At 51.9% G+C, this 16,051-nt stretch overlaps 1 protein-coding gene across 1 annotated transcript; it reads right to left on the minus strand.

Annotated features, from left to right (window-relative positions):
- Positions 1–9,380: 9,380 nt before the first annotated feature.
- Positions 9,381–15,270, minus strand: MED10 (mediator complex subunit 10). The gene is made up of 4 exons (XM_012744236.3): positions 15,044–15,270; positions 13,874–13,957; positions 12,332–12,434; positions 9,381–10,036 (listed from the first exon to the last, which is right to left on the minus strand). Exons 1-4 carry the CDS (start codon positions 15,163–15,165, stop codon positions 9,938–9,940), a joined length of 408 nt encoding a protein of 135 aa, XP_012599690.3. The 5' UTR covers positions 15,166–15,270; the 3' UTR covers positions 9,381–9,937.
- Between the last annotated feature and the right edge of the window lie 781 nt (positions 15,271–16,051).

Consider the following 16,051-nt stretch of genomic DNA (forward strand, 5'->3'; position numbering starts at 1 on the left):
CCAGCACCCCGCTTGTCCCCGCCCAGCGCCTTCCCTGGCCGGCCTTGCTGGAGGGGAGCGGCCGCAAAACCCCAAGCACCCGCTGCAGGAGCGCACGGCGAGTGGCCACGGGCAGAGCAGGACAAGCAGCGGTGACATGAAGGAAACAAAGGGCCACGTGACTGCCTGGTGCAGGAGAAGCCCCGGGCACAACGGGACACGAGGGACAGCCCCACCTCTCCGCCACGTTGCCGGCTTCCGACTCCGAGTGGGCGAGGCTGTAAACAAAGGCAGAAATAAATGTTCCACCCGTGCGTCCCCTGTTTTCTCGGCCCCTGCTGGAAATCTCCTCTGCGCATTCAGCTGCGGCGGGGCGGCCTCCCTCCCCGCCCTCAGGACCTGACGGCAGTGCTCAAGACACGGCCGCCCCGGCGCCCCCGTGACCCCGACTGGCCTGTACGACCATGCCACGGCGATGGCCAGCCCGTCTCCCTCCTGTCCTGGAATTCGCGTGTCGGTAGGAACGATCTAAAGTAAAGCAGCACAAGGGCCTGATCGTGCGCTTGGCTAGCACGCTGCCCGGTCCTCGCCCTCCCCGCTGGACCCCGCGCTGAGCGTCCGGGCAGGCGGAGGCAATCGGAGGTGTGACACGCAGAATCCACTGGGCTGTTGCTCTGGGAACCAAGAGTACCAAATCGACTCTGTAAAATGAAGAGAGAAATAACTGAGCAACCACTTATGGACCAATTGCGATTGATCCAGGGATCAATTACCTACCGTGTCCCAAGCACCGCGGAGAGTAGACATGGGGGAGCTCATCCCTCCCTCCCGCCAGCCCTACGAGGGGGCTCTCCCTGCTCTGGAAGGGCCCCCCCCAGGCCCTGCAGTGAGCGGCAGGCCCAGCTGGCCCCACACACAGGAGCCTCCCGGTTCTCGGGCCCGGCCTGGCCCCGGCTGCTCTCCCGGCAGGTGACACAGGGTCTGTCCCACCGGGCATCACACTGAGCTGCAGCCTGGTCAGGCCTCAGGAACGCCGCCGAACCAAGTCAGGCTGTCCAAATCAGGGTGGGAAGTGAGAGGGGAGACGAGGGACGCCCAGGGAATTTACTGGGAGATCCAGCAGCGGCTGCGGGCTGAGCGAGGGGGTCCCGGGCTGGGAGCCTGGTGGGGCGTCTCCAGAGGACTCGCAGGCTGCCGCAGTGCGGTCCCGTCCACGCCGACGCCGCAGTGAACGAATGCCTGCTGAGAGTGATGTTTCCAGGCCTTCCGGGGCTGCCGTTGCCTGCAGCTTGTTCACTGCGTGCCATGTCCTGCCCCGTTCATCATCCGGCTCTTACAGTAGTTTCCCGGCTGCTGTGGCAGGCCATCGCACGCCGGGTGGCTTAGCAGAAATTTAGTCTCGTGGGCTCTGGAGGGCAGAGGTCTGGAATGGAGGTGTCGGCAGGCCTCGCTCTCTCTCTCTGAGGGCGCTAGGGCAGGATCCGCCTTGACTGACTCCTCGAGCCCCTGGGGGTCCGGGGGGTCCGTGTGTGCCCTGTCTTGTAGGGCACCACCCCGTCTTGCCACCACCTGCTCACGGCATTGCCTCCCGTGCACCTGTCTCTATTTTCTCTCCCTGTGAGGACACAAGTCACGGGATTTAGGGCTTACCCTGGTCCACACGGGGTTTAGGGCTTACCCTGGTCCACCCTGACCTCACTCTAGCTTCACTAGTTATGTCTGCAAATCTCAATTTCCAAATAAAGTCCCATTCTGAGGCTTCAGCTGGACATGCATGTTGGGGGGACAACTGCTGCCCCTGGTGCAGGCTCTAGTCCACAGCCCTGCCTAATCCCTGCCCCCCAGAAAGGCTGAATGGTCATGCACGTGCTCACACACAGCTCATAGACACACACCTGTACTGTCATGCAGAAATGCATCCTGTGACTGTCACTTTGTCCAGCTCTGTTAGTTACACAGAGACCAGCTTCTGAACAGAGCTGGGAAGCTTGCACCTGGAGCGTGGAACCAAAATGGGGTCCCCTGAGGTACCTGCTACTCACGTGGCCCTTCTGCAGGTAGGATAAATACCGTCTTCCACGCAGACACTATCCATCACCTTTGGCACCTGCAGTCCTGCTCACGCTCCGCCTGAGATTCCACTCCCAGCCCAGGATGCAAACCAGCTGCGAGCCCAGCCCCTGCCCACCTGTGACTCCAGGGTGCAGAGCACTCAGAGCTCCTGCAAACTGAAGGCGTGACTAGCGTGCGAGCACACAGCGCTGCCCACCTGGCCTCCCTCGGCACCAGGCAGGGCCACCTTCCCGGCCTCCCTCTCATGCCTCCCCTTCCCTCCCCTGCACCCTCCATGTCCGATGGGGTGGCAGGTCCTCTCCCCTAAGGCCGCCTGAGCAACCCTAGCCTGCGATTTGCCTCCTGCGTGTGGGGCCCTGGAGACATCCCCTCCCTGTTCTGGGCTTTGCCCCCCTCTGTGAGGGGAGATAAGAAAACCCGCATGAAGTTGGTCTGAGGGGTCAACGAGGCAGCACCCGCCACACCTGCACGGCGCCGATGCAGGGTCTGTGACCCACACCCCTTACCTATTATCGCCACCAGGTAGACGAGTTTGTGAGACAGCACCAAGGCCTCTCCACAGAGTTGAGACATGGCAGGCTCCTGGGAATGATGGCAGCTTCTAGAGGCCTAGCGGGTGGCCCCTTCCACCTTCTCCGAGCCCAGAGCATGGCTCCCCACCTCTGCTTCCTTTCTCCCTTCTCCTCTGACTCCGACCTCCCTGCTTCCCTCTTGTCGCCGCCGTGGTGACTACACACGATCACCAGGACAACCCAGGAACCCTCCATCCCACGGCCTGTATCTTAACCTCGTCTGCAAAGTCCCCTTGGCCATCCAGGCCACCCAGTCATCACAGGGTCCAGGAATTAGGATGTGACAGTCTTTGGGGCCACCACTCCGCTGGCCTCAGTGATGCCATGAGCCAAGGGTGGAACAGAAATCCTGAAGGGAGCGTGTGACAAAGGAAGTCTGGAAGCAGGAGCGGGAAGCGCCGAGACGAGGGCAGAGAGGGAGAAACACGCTGGGCGCGCAGACCCTGCTCTGCGTTCCTGTGCTTGGCCAAGCGCTGTGTCACTTTGGAAGGAAGCCGGGTAGCTGGGCGTCCCTAAAGGTCCTCTTGATATGGACAAATGATCTAATTGCAAATAACGCAAGCGTGTAAGCCTCACATGGTGAAAGGAGCTTGGGTGTTTTATGTAGAAACATGCCTCCCCCACGGCGAGCCACCCCTCCCGAAGTCACGCCCTCCACTCGGGCTTTGCTGCGGGGCTGGCTTTGGGCAAAGGGGCATGGCCAGTGAAACACTAACAGGAGCTTACGTACGGGGCCTGTCCCTTAGATCACTCACTCTTGGGACCCTTCCTCTCAGAGCTCATCATCGAGGAGCCCGACCTCAGCACTAAGAAAGGGCCCGTGGCAGAGAACCAGGGATCCGGCAACAGCCCCAGCTCCCAGCCACGGCCGGCAGCACCTCCCAGCCAGCCACGTGCGCCACGTTGGGAGGGGACCGGCCGGCCCCAAGGTGAGCAGCCCTGGGGGAGCCCCTGTCCTCACTGAGCCCACCCAGATCGGAGCTGTGAGCAAAGAAACTACGGCTGGTCTTTTAAGCCGCTAAGGTTAGTTGGTTGGTTTTCTTTCCGCAGAGGGGATGGGGTGTTACCCAATGAGACAGCATGAACAACTTCTATCTTTTCTTCTCTCCCTGTCTTCTTCCTTTCTTCCTGTACATCGACCTAGCATTAAAAACTGCACTAGTCATCCATTGCTAGGTAGCAAATTGCCCCTAAACTTAGTGGCTTAAAACAGCAAATCTCTATTGTCTCAAGGATGCCCCAGGGATACAGGCAGGGCTGAGCTGGGGCCTCTCGCCAGGGTCCCTCAGGGTCCCCAGTGACGCTCTGACCCCCACTCTGCAGTGGCCTCCCAGGGCTACCACAGCAAATTGCCTCACAGTTTTAGCAGCGCAGCAGCACAATTTTGTTACCCTCCCATGCCGGAGGTCAGAAGTCCTACGCTGCTCTGCAGGCTGACGTTGAGGTGTCACCAGGGCTGGCTCTTCCGGAGGCTCAAGTCACTGCCCAGGTGGTCACCCGAGGCTCTGCTGCAAAGGCTCTGCTTCCAGACTGTGTCACCCGGCTGCTGGCGGCACTCAGGTCACGGGGCTGCTGACCAGAGGCACCGGGGGACAGCTCCCAACATGGTAGATGATGGCATCACTGAATGCAGCAGCCCTGCCACCTGGACCAGGCCGACTGCAGGCAAGAGGAACGTCTGGTCTCAGCTTCATTCTGGTCTCTCTGCTACCGTGGTCTCACCTTTACCTTAACACAAGAACTACTTATTTTTTCTCATCTAAGTAACATAACTACATGTATTTACATTTTTAATGCTAAAAACCAATGCAATCTAAACTTTGGATGCAATGATCCAGTGATAACGCATACTGTGTACTAAGGTTGTTCTGTACTTAGAAGAGCCCTGGGCCAACACGGTATGATTTGCAATAGAGTGCTAGAAACTAAAATAAATTGGATGCAGAGTCATTTAAGAGCCAAATAAAAATAAACATATAGCTATACCCTTTTTGAGGGTCACCAACATTCTCTCCATAATAATAGGAGATAGTTGACATGTACCTCGATCTTTCTGGAAACAACTGAAACTTGGCCGCAGGCTGTGCTGAGGCCCCAGCAAGTAAAGACGCGAACACAAGAATGAGAAAAGCTCACACTGCTGATCCAGACATACCACCAGGACCCCGGCAAAAGCACAGTTAGTGGGGCCAAAAGTCTCTGCAAACAGCCTGCCCTCAGCAGGCTGCAAACAGGCCGGGGCCAGAGGGAGGGAGTGAGCGTGCCAAAGCCATCCCGAACTCAGGCATTTTTTGGAGCTGAAACAGGTGGGGTGGTCCAGGAGGATCGTTTCATGCCCGTTTCATGTTCCAGCTCCTGAGCTCCCAGCCAGGTGGCCAGAGTGATATTAGGAAGTGTGGATGTAGGCTCAGGAACTTTCTCACGGACACTCTGGGAGAGAAAGCTGTCCTCTCCAGGACCCAGTGCAATCACGACATTTAACTCCTGCCTGGTCACAAAGTCACACTGCTGGATCTATGCAAGATTCTTCAGACACCCGGACTTGCTCATGTCGAGGCCAGACGCACACTCGTGTGTCTCAGGCGAGGCGGTAAGTCCAGGGTGTGGAAGTCCAGGGTGGGGAAGTCCAGGGTGGGGAAGTCCAGGGTGGGGAAGCAGGGCTGCAGCCCAGGCTCTCACGGAAAGAACAATCTTGAAAGCGAGGCGTTTCCTCTGCCACTCTCAGCACCTCGGGTACTTACTGAATGTCGAAGGACAGTTTGACACACAGACCAGCACTGCTCCGGGGTCTCAGAGCAGGTCAGCTGGCGCAAGCCTGTTATCATGCAGCCTGGAAGGCAGCACAGGGGCGCCAGGTGAGGAGGGAGGCACGAGCGCAGGTGTGTGTGGTGGCATTTGTGAGCATGGGAGTATGCAAGACTAGCATGGCTGGAGTGGAAAATAAAAGCAAGGAAACGGGATATTTAGGAGAGGTAGTGATGACTTTGATACCAGGCGGGAGAAGAGAGAGGGACAGAAAGGGAACAAGGATCATGCCACCAGATAGAAGGTGACGCCACTTTCTAGGGGAGACACAGGGGGAGACGGGTGGGAAAGATGTCAGCCTAGCTTTAAGGACACTGAATTTGAAGCGCCTGGGGAATGGCCAAGTGGAGAAAAATGGGAAGTTGGGTGCAGACGTGTAGGACTCACTGGGAGAGTGTAAGGCCAGGTATGAACCTGGAGTCTTGGCTCCAGACTGTAGCAGGAGCCAGGGGACTCACGACCTTGTCCAGGGAGAGGCAGGATGATGAAAGATAAAAAGGAAATGCCCCACGGAGCCCTGCACCCAATGTTCCAGTGGAGCGCGTTGATTAGCAGCCACGGGAAGCGAAGACTCCCGCAGCTGCACTGGCTGGGATGGGGCCTAGAGTCGGCATTTAATAAGCTTCCTGGTGGTTCTGCTACAGGGGACAGAAGATTGTCTTGGAGAAACCCTCGTTCAGATAGAGCCTGGGTCACAGCGACCCTTAATTGATGTTCATTCGACAAAGGTGCTTTGTGATTATGTGATATATCCTGGCAACCTTTCTGTGCCAATGCACACAGAGCCTCCCTCATCCATTCTCTTTAGCGACTGCATAGTTAACCCATCAATTTAAGCCATTGTTAAAGGACATTCGAGCGATGGCCTTTTTCTTTTCCTTTGTAAACAACGTAACAAAGAACATCTGCCTGTTCTGCTCAGTTGTCTGACTTTTCTTATTTGTGATAGACCTCTCTGCACAGCGGATACTAATCCCCTTGTGACAAGTATTTCTCCTAGGTTTTTTGGGGTTTTTTTTGTCTTTTGAGTTTATGGTGTTTTTTCTTACACTAGCTGTGTTTTGGGGTTTTTTCTTTAAACATATATATAGTCAAATGTATCAATCACTTCCTTTGTAACTTCTTAGGTTTGTGGTGCATTTAAAGAGTTTAAAAAGTAGCACATCTGCCACCTAACACCACCTGAGTCTTTACAGAACCCTGGGCTGTACATTCTACACGGCATACAAACAGAGCAATGGCACCTCTGTCACGTGAACAGGTGGGTCGCGTCCATGCAGGTGAGCGGCAGGAAAGAGCAGCTCACCTGGCTGCACAGGGAGCAAGTGACCTCGTTAGGAGCCGGCACCTGCATTATCATGGACTGTAGTAATACTTCAACTCGGCATTCACCTGTATCATTTGACAGGATTCAAAATGGAAAAAAAGAACATAAAAAATCCACAAACTACTCAGGGACATGAGTGATAATCGCATGGTTGCGACTGCACCTGTATGACTCCAATAATTATTCTTTTAGCCAAAATGAGGGCTTTGAGAGGAGAGGGGACATAGGGCCAAGGGAAGAGAGAACGAGGCCAGGTGTGTGCACCTGACTCTGGGCTGCGCCTTGGGGCCTTCGGTGGAGAGGTCTAAGGGGCAGTGGGCAGTTAGGATCCACGTCGTGCGGGCTCAGCGGGAATGTGCCAGGGGCGGCCTGGGGACCTGTAACGCTCCCGCAGAAGTGACACGACATCAGTTCTGAGCTGAGCAGATTCCTCAGTAACTCGCAGGACTTGGAAGTGATTGGTACTCACAAAAAATAGTAATGCCAGGTGGGGCGTAAGATGGAGACCAACCGGTGAACTTACGGAGAATAAGATCTGTCACCGCGCGTGAGCGTCAACGCCCATTCATTGCTCGGGGCTGACCCGCTGTGGTGGGGCCACCAGATAGCTTAGGAAAACTAAGAGGTCTGAGACGATGCATCCATAGACCCGAATTTTTACTCACAAGGAGACTGGTGAATATTCCAGAATGACCTTACAGCTGCACCTGCCCTGCTGACCGTGAGTCAGCTGACCCCTATGCGGCAGGGCTGTCTTCGCTGGCTAACAGACAAGCGCCTCCACTAACTGACGGCCACCCCCTCTTCTCGAGGCCACCTGGACGACCCCCAGTCCCAGGACACAGAACAGCTGCCCAGTCACACACCCTTAACCACTTCAGTACCAGCGTCGACTACAGCCGACAGCCACAGATGGACGCGCACAGCGACTTCAGCCGACAGCCATGATATGAAGGCGCACAGCCGAGCGTCGATTTAGCCGACAGCCGTGATATGACTTTTCTAATTTTCATTGATCAGAATAAAATTGTGAACATATAAAAATAACGTAATGAAAACATATACGTATATGTCACCTATTCTGATTTACATCACAAGTAAAGCTGCCTGTAAAGTAAAACAAGCTTTCAGTGCTTTCAAGTTTTCCTCATCGCACAAGAGCAAAACGGATCCGTCGTCAATGCACAGCACAGACTGTCGTGCAGACTGTGAGTGCCGGCTGTGGGCGAGGTTTTGCGACCGGTGAGCGCCGTTCCGAAGTGGCTAATGTCTCAGAACTCAGAAGAGGGGAATTAGGGACAACTGTGGACCTGCCAGGCACCAATGCAGGGGGAATGAAAACTTCTAGCTCTGCTACAGATTAGCTGTACGACTTGAGTGAGTCACTTAACCGCTGTGGCCCAGTTTCTGGATCTGTGATGTAAAGAAGTTTCTGCAGCTCACAGGACCACGGAGGGTCCGCTGAGTGGGAAGAGCTCAGCGAGCCTGTGCCCCCAGGGCCCTGGGCGGCAGCGGACAGTCAGCATGTTGCTGCAGGAAACCCAGCTCGGAACAGAGACTGCTGCACCAGAACCGACTACACGGGGCATCCTCCAGCCTTGCAGAAACTGAGCCTCTGCATGGGCGTCCTCTCTGGTAGTTCTGGAAAGAACAGAACTGCTAATGAGGCACCAACCTCCTAAGGGGCCTGACCCCTGACTCTTAGTAATTAAGACCCTCTTGGGGGATGTTTTGAATCGCATCCCCCCGCAAACTCCTGTGTTGAAGCCCCAACCCCAGGACCTCAGAACACAACTGTATTTGGAGATGGGGTCTTTAAAGAGGTGGTTAAGATGGGGTCCTTAGGGTGGGCCCTAATATAATCTAACTGGTACCCTCGTATTATTCAGACACTGAAGAATCACCAGGGATGTTCACATGAAGGAAACACCACGTGAGGACACACCTAGTGGGTGCCCATCTGTGAGCCAACTCTGCTAGCACTGTGATCTTGCATTTCAAGCCTCCAGAACTGGGAGAAAATAAATTTTTGTTTAAACCACCCAGCCTTTCATGCTTTGTCACAGCAACCCTTGCTCTGATCAAGGCCAGCTCAGAACCACTTGGAGGCGGCAGATGAATGCAGGTTCTCCGGCCTCATCCTGAGCCTGTGGCCCAGCAGGCCTGAACTGGGACCCCACCCTTCTCACAAGCCAGCTCGGCCACTCCAACGCAGGGGCTCTGCAGTCAACCTGACACCAGCTGCACTAGGACCACGACCCGAACGCTAGCATCCTGAGTTTATGAGAAATGCGGCTCTCGGTGCCTGCCCAGACCTGCAGAATCAGAACCCGCAGTTTAACGAGCCCCCACGTGACCTGTGAGCACACTGAAGGCTGAAACAGACGGCCGGCCGTGCAGGGCGCTGGCAACAGCACCAGCAAATCTGTGCTCTTTAGTACTTCTTGTGGCCTCTACAAAAGAGGCTGCGGAGAAAACCAGAATTCTGCATTTTGCTTTAGTTTTTCCTGCCTCGAAGCCTGGAGAGCAAATTTTCTTACGAATATTATTAAGACTTTGGGGAAGCAATAATTGACTGCTTACAAGAAATACCATATTATATTGTAAAAATGTTACAAAAATAATTACATGAATAAGCCATACACTTAGTTTATTATACACGCATATGTCCATGAAAGCAGTTACATTTAACATATCTTTTATACACTATATCTGAAAATGTACAATATAAAACCAACTTAAGTACTTCCCACATTAAACCAATTTCTTTTCTTTTTAATTTTTTCTATTTTTTATAGCTTTCTCACAATAATAAAATGGAACACAAAGAGTACATCAAAAGAAAAATATTAGGTACAATTTTTTAAATTTTTAATTTGCCAATCAATTTAGTTATTTCCAAGCCTGTTTTCCTGCCCTGCCTGCCCAGAGAACAGAAGGGATCGTCCCAGTGTCCGGAGTCACCAGTCTGAAGGCTGGACAATGGCAGGCGCGCAGCCGGTCGGTGGGGCACAGCTCCCGCTCCTTCTCCAGCCCTGCCATCCCCAGGGCAAGCGACAGGACAGAGGGGCTGGGGCACGGGTCCAGGCCCAGTCCCGAGTCAGCAGGAAGGCGGCGTCGGCACTCAGGGTCACGGTGACTCACAGAGGACTCGGCGGGATGGTCACAGAGGGATGAGCAGTTAGGAGGGCGGGTGGTCCTCCCCCCGGATGCTTCGATACTTAGCCATGTCTTCCGGAAATACTTTAGAAAGTTCTTGAATCAACAAGCTTTTAAATTTCTACAAAGGAAAAGATATAACACCAAATATCTTTCTTTGCTTGCAATCCATCATCCAAGTGAAAGACCACACACCACCCCCTGCACCCCTCAAATTGCTTAAGAACAAAAGCCAGGTGTCCTTCCCCAGGAGCTGCCCACATTGACCAACCACGTGGCTGGCCAGTCATGGACAAGCATTGGCAATTCTGCTAAAGCTACACTTGCAACTACCTGAAAGAGGACTACATGTTCAAGCAACACTTTTCCCTCTTGCTCAAATTAAAAGAAAGAGCACCTCTTGGAGGAAGCCAGCCACACAGGTGGAAATGATTTTTGCAGACAGCACACGTAACAGGAAGCTTCAAATAATATTTAATTAAGCAATTATTAACTCGAACCACATCAAACTCACTGTGTGCAAACAGCTCAATGAAAAGCTTTCCACACACCTGGGAACATATTATCTATTCCAAATGCCGCAGCTTCCTGATCCTACTCAACAGCATAACATGATCATAAAAGCATGAAAGATCTGCCAGCATCTCTTATAAGCTATACTAAAGAGCAGCACTATGGGCATAAACATAAAAACATACATCATTTAAAAATAAATTTTCAAAGGGGCTGTTCACTCCAGCACTACAGTAACTATTTAAAATATAACTTGTGGAAATTTAAATACATGCCCCACTGAGAAAGGAAGGCCAGAGAACTGACTGGAGACTTTCACAGACCTCAGATGAGAGGACACGACACCTGAGAGGACTGGTGACAGATGCAGATGGAAGAGAAACCACACAGCCACTGAGGCACCACCACCAGGACGAGTCTGCACTGCCCAAAGGCACCAGCCTGACCACAGCCTGCTGGCAGTGCAGCCACCACCCTCGTGGTCCAGAAGCTGTGTGCAGACAGAGCTGTGTCTGCTGGACAGTGCAACACTCACTTGTCTTTGCCAAGAGGAACAAAATGATCAAAACCTTCACAACCTGCTATTGATAGAAAGCTCCATTAGGTTCTGAAGGTGAGGCTGGATTGGACAACTCCTGAGTCGCAAACTGACAAAAGGGAGATGAAGTTGTGGGTGCCACACAAATAAACTATGACAAAACGCATTTCCAAGTTGGGCTATTTACCACCAGTACAGGATCACCTGGATGAAACACTGGGGCCCTCTGACCAGCATGTGACCATGCAGGTCTCCCGACAGAGCTCTTCCCCTTGCCCAGAGCACCCTCTGAGTGCCAAGAGGCCACTCTGCGACCATGCCCACCTGCACACAGCAGACACGCCAGAGCACAACTGTGCCAGTCCAGCACCAGACAGGCACCAGGCATCAGTGGGAACAGAACACTCGTGTGCCCTGCAATGCTGGCACTTAAGCAGCTGGCGGAAGGGACAGAATGAATGGAGAAAAAGAAATGAAATGGTGAATCCTGACCCATGCTCTCAAGGAAAGAAACTTTAGAAAAGGCTGGTAGAAAAGGCCTAAGGAGGTGAACTCAGCTGAGACCAGAGGATAGACTCAGCTGTGCAAAGAGAACATGGAAGAGTTCCAGGCAGAGGAGACAGCAGGAGAAAGAATGCAAAGGAAAGGGACTGGGTATATTCCAGAAATGGACACCTGGCCAGCAAGGACAGCCAGGAGGAGGAAGGGACAAGGGGTGCGAGTGGGCAGGAGAGGCAGGCAGGGCCGCGTGCTGCAAGCATCAAGGAAGACAAGAGGCCACTGAAACCCAAATAAAGAAACAAAATGCCTAGGTGAACCATATTTGAGTGAATTTAAGTAAGAAAAAAAAAATCATATATTTCATGTTCAAGATGCAGAGAGTTCTCTGGAGAATTTCATGGTAGTGGATATGGTAAAACCAAGTTTGCAGGTCAGAAGCTAAAGAAAGAGAAGAAACTCAAGACTCAAGAATGCTGCAAATCAAAGAACCATGATTGTAGGGAAAGCCTCAACAAAAGGACTCAACACAGAAGCTAACAGAAAGCCCCATGCAATCAAAGTGCAAACTTCAGGTATCAAAGGCTTAAAAATGAGAACAATCACCATCAGCCAGTGACAATTACTGGTTGCAAGAATTAGCCTGGATTTTCTTAAAAGATTATCCGCACACGGCTCAGTGATATCTCACTTTACTGCCTATTACACAAGCCAGCAATCTCAACTGGCAATGTTACGAAACAGCCGATGTTCTACAGAACACAAAGAATGGCAGAACACGGGAAAGAATGACAAAGTCTCCAGCGGGTTTCGCTGAGCAGGCCTCTCCAGCACCCATTTGGACACCATTTCTGCTCTAGGTCTCACCTTCATCGTGTCGATCTTGCCTTTAACTTGCTCATTTTTAGCGAGGGCCCTCTCCAGGCACTCTTTGGTGTAGAGCTGGGGGTTTCGACCTTGATCTATGTATCTGGATACATGAAACATCTCAATTAGTATTCTCACAAGTGATACCTATTTTCACAGTTTTCTGAGAGCTATGCAAAAGAAAAAAAAAAGTCATCTTCTAGGAAGAGGCTTCAAAAAGAAAAAATAGCTATAGACAACTGCACATGGCCCTGTTTAGACAAAACTGAGTCCAGGAACCAAGGGAATTAAGATTCCCTCATTTATACAAGTGCTGATAATTTGATCTCATATAACTTCTAACATGAAGTTAAGTAATGATCCTTTATAAACTCAAGCAACCTTCACAAGCCATACCACTTTACACTTCTCAGCATTTGTATTTTTCAAAATGCTTTCATGCTGTTACCTTTTTGATCCTTACAACAACCTACAAGGTAAGGTAGTGCTTGACAAAAGAGAAAACTAAACCCGGTCCAGGGGTTCAGGCCAGGGTGCTGCAGGGCAGCCCCACCAAGACAGCCTCCACTCCAGGTCCAGCCCCCCTGTGGAGGAGCCTCTGTGGAGGAGCCCCCCCGGGGGTGGGGGGAGTAGAGCTACAGGCAACTAGAGTTCACGCTCTGGGCTGCCCCAAGATTATTTTATAAATTGTTCTGTTGCTTTAAAAAAAAAAAATGAGGAGGGGGAGGTTGACATACCATTTTATTAAATACACTAAGTAACTTAAATACAACAGAGAAATTCTGTCCAATTATTTCTAAAAAGTATAAACATGTTTCTTGAAATTTAACACTTTCTCCCAACATATCTTTGTTATACTGATGATTTAATTAAGCAACTGTCTTGATCGATATCTAATTTTCACCCACAGTAGGCCACCTGCCTATTTCTGTACCCTGAGGAAATCCATATCGTTCAACTAAACTGAATTATTCATTATAAAACATTTAACAACCACCAACTAAATCCAATTCAGTTTTACTTAGGCAAAAAAATACATATCACTTCAGATTAAAGATACAAATTAAGGGCGAGGCATGGTGGCTCACGCCTGTAATCCTATAGCACTCAAGACCAGACTGACCAGATTACTCTTCAGGTCGTTTCTGGTTGTAATTATTTTTTTAAATAATAGTATTGCCCACCTAACACTTTTTACCCCTTAAGGAAAATGGAAGTTATGTGGTTGTTCTTTAGTCTAAGCAGGACTTTTGAGAGCCTATGATGTTTTTCATATATTTAATCAACTTTTATTTACATGTAACTTTTTTTCCACAATACAATATTGAGGAAATTATTTTCTTTTTAATTTTTTAATCCAATTAAAATGTGAATTCCATGAGGGCAAGTATTTTTGTTCATTTTTTTCACTGGCAAATCCCCAGCATCTTGGCTATGCCTAATCACAGCAAGGACTCAAATGTCAGTCAGTGGTGGAAGTAGTCATTAATACCACAACTACACAAGATTTATACCCGAGATAATATCAAGAATGATACTTACTCAAACACTTCTAAAGGTACAGTGATATCATGAAGTTGCTGTCTACACTTATCAATATCCTGTAAGCCAGTAACAATAAAATTCCTGGGGGAAAGGCAAAAACAGAGGCACTTGTTTAATTCACATGTCAACACAGCCACCACTCACAGAACCACCCAGCCAGCAGGGCCCACACAAGTTCTCACTCCTCTACAGGTTGCACAGGGCTCACACCTCTTTGATTAGCTACGAATGCCTGAAACACACTGAGAGTTACAGAAGACCCTTAAATATTTGTTATTTTCCTAGACTAGAAATTGCCAATGGGGGGGGGGTGAGCCAACCCTTTTGAGAATCTGATGGAAAAAAATGAACTTTCTCTCAAAAACAATAACCCAGTTGTGTGGTTTCAGCGAACACATGGGGCAGGGAACTACATATACTCAAAAAGTCTGAGGAAAAGGAAGCCTCCTGCCTTGATAAGGAGCCTCCCTACATCACCTGGCTGGCCCAGGGTCTGGGCTACTCCCAGAACACTGGGTATGGAAGCCCAGTAATTATTTGTAAGGTGGTAATTATTTGTATGCCTGTGCCCGGCATAAAGCAGTGAGCCCTTCTCTAGGGCCTGTTATTTGCGTGTTTGCCTTCCCTTCAACCCAGCGCCTAGGACCATGACCAAGGCTGTTGCCCCCAAACACTAAGTGTCCTGGGGCCTTTCTCACCCCCACCTCTCGCCCTGAGTCTTCCCCAGTCAGGCCTATACAGAAGGTAGCTTCGACGCCTCACCCTCCTGCAGCCTACTTTAGTGCACTCGCTGCGGAGCCTGCCCACCCCCTGGGGACAGGGACAGAACTCCCCAGAAGGGCTCCAAGATGAACTGCTGGCATTATTCCCTCGACGGAGCCCCAGAAATGGAAACTGCATCATCTGGCCTTGGGCTCTCCAGAAAAGGTGGCTGCAAGGCAAGACGAGGAGGCGGCGGGGTGGCAACAGGCGGCAGCCGAGGGCCCCGCCCGGAACACAGCCGGGCAGGCGGCCCCCACCAAGGCGGACTCCGCGACCGACCCAGAGGCGGGCGGCGCGGGGCCGCGGCTCAGGCCGGCCCCGGCCCCCGACCCGCTCCCCGCTCCCCGGCACACGCCGCCCGGCCCGCCCCGGGAAAGACGCCGCTCGCCTCCGGCCGACACTCACAGCTTCTGGTTGAGCCCGGCCTGGCTGCTAGGCTGGAAGTCACTGACGATGATGCCGAGCTGCCGAATGTTCTCCACGAACTTCTCCAAGTGCTCCTCCAGGTGGTCAAACTTCTCCGCCATCGCCCCAGCCGGACGCGCGCCGCACAGCACCAACCAGCACCGCCGCGGGCTCAGCGCTGCTCTCCCACTTCCTGCTTCCGCCTGGCCAGACACCACTTCCGGTGGACGGGCCGTCTGGGGCGGGGCCTGCGTGCTGGGGCGGGGCTTCTTGTGGGACGGAACCTGTGCTGGGGCGGGGCCTGGCGTTGGGGCGGGGCTTCTCGTGGGGCGGAACCTGTGCTAGGGCGGGGCCTGGGTGTGGGGCGGGGCTAGTGCAGCCATTGATGCCTCCCTGTACTCTGATAGCTGCCGCCAGTCCACCAGAGGTGTCTGGGCCTTCGGAGAAGTTGAAGACTCCACTCAGTGCGGCGTCTTCAAACAACACCCACTCAGATGAAAATCCAGAGGTGGTCTCCCTGCCCTCCAGCTGGAATCTTGGGGTCAACGCTGGCCCCCCTTGTTTCCTCCTGCAAGTGATGAGCTGCCACCTGCTCGGACTCTTGCTTCCCACCCTCGTCCTCACCCCTGCCGCCCTCCTCACCTAGGCGGGCCTCCCCTCCTCCGCCAGCTCTGGCAAAACAGCAGCGCCTTCTGGATGTCACAACAGTTCACTTCCGGGGGATTTTAGAACAAGGTGGAAATGAAATACTTGACCAAAAAAATAAAAATAAAAAAGATTGGAGAGAATTAGGATATGAGGTTAACAGTCCATCTCAATTTCTTAAGAAAGAAGGATTGATATTAATTAATGGAACCTAGGCTTTGAGAAGTATTTATTTTTTAAAATTAAGGGTATGTCTTAACTAGAATACATAATTCCCAAACTAGTAGAGAGGGGAAAGGGAATAAATATTAATAAAACACAATCAATTCAATAGACGGTAAGAAAAGGAGGGAGTAAAAGAAG

The sequence above is a fragment of the Microcebus murinus genome, chromosome 11, assembly GCF_040939455.1.
Source record: "Microcebus murinus isolate Inina chromosome 11, M.murinus_Inina_mat1.0, whole genome shotgun sequence".
NCBI lineage: Eukaryota > Metazoa > Chordata > Mammalia > Primates > Cheirogaleidae > Microcebus > Microcebus murinus.

Excerpts from the sequence above, each read along its gene's own strand:
- MED10 (XM_012744236.3), bottom strand. The coding sequence starts at position 15,165 with ATGGCGGAGAAGTTTGACCACCTGGAGGAGCACTTGGAGAAGTTCGTG. Across the intron at positions 12,435-13,873 it reads GTACCTTTAGAAGTGTTTGA|ATACATAGATCAAGGTCGAA; the intron begins GTAAGTATCATT and ends TCATGTATCCAG. Across the intron at positions 10,037-12,331 it reads GCAAGATCGACACGATGAAG|AAATTTAAAAGCTTGTTGAT; the intron begins GTGAGACCTAGA and ends TTTCCTTTGTAG.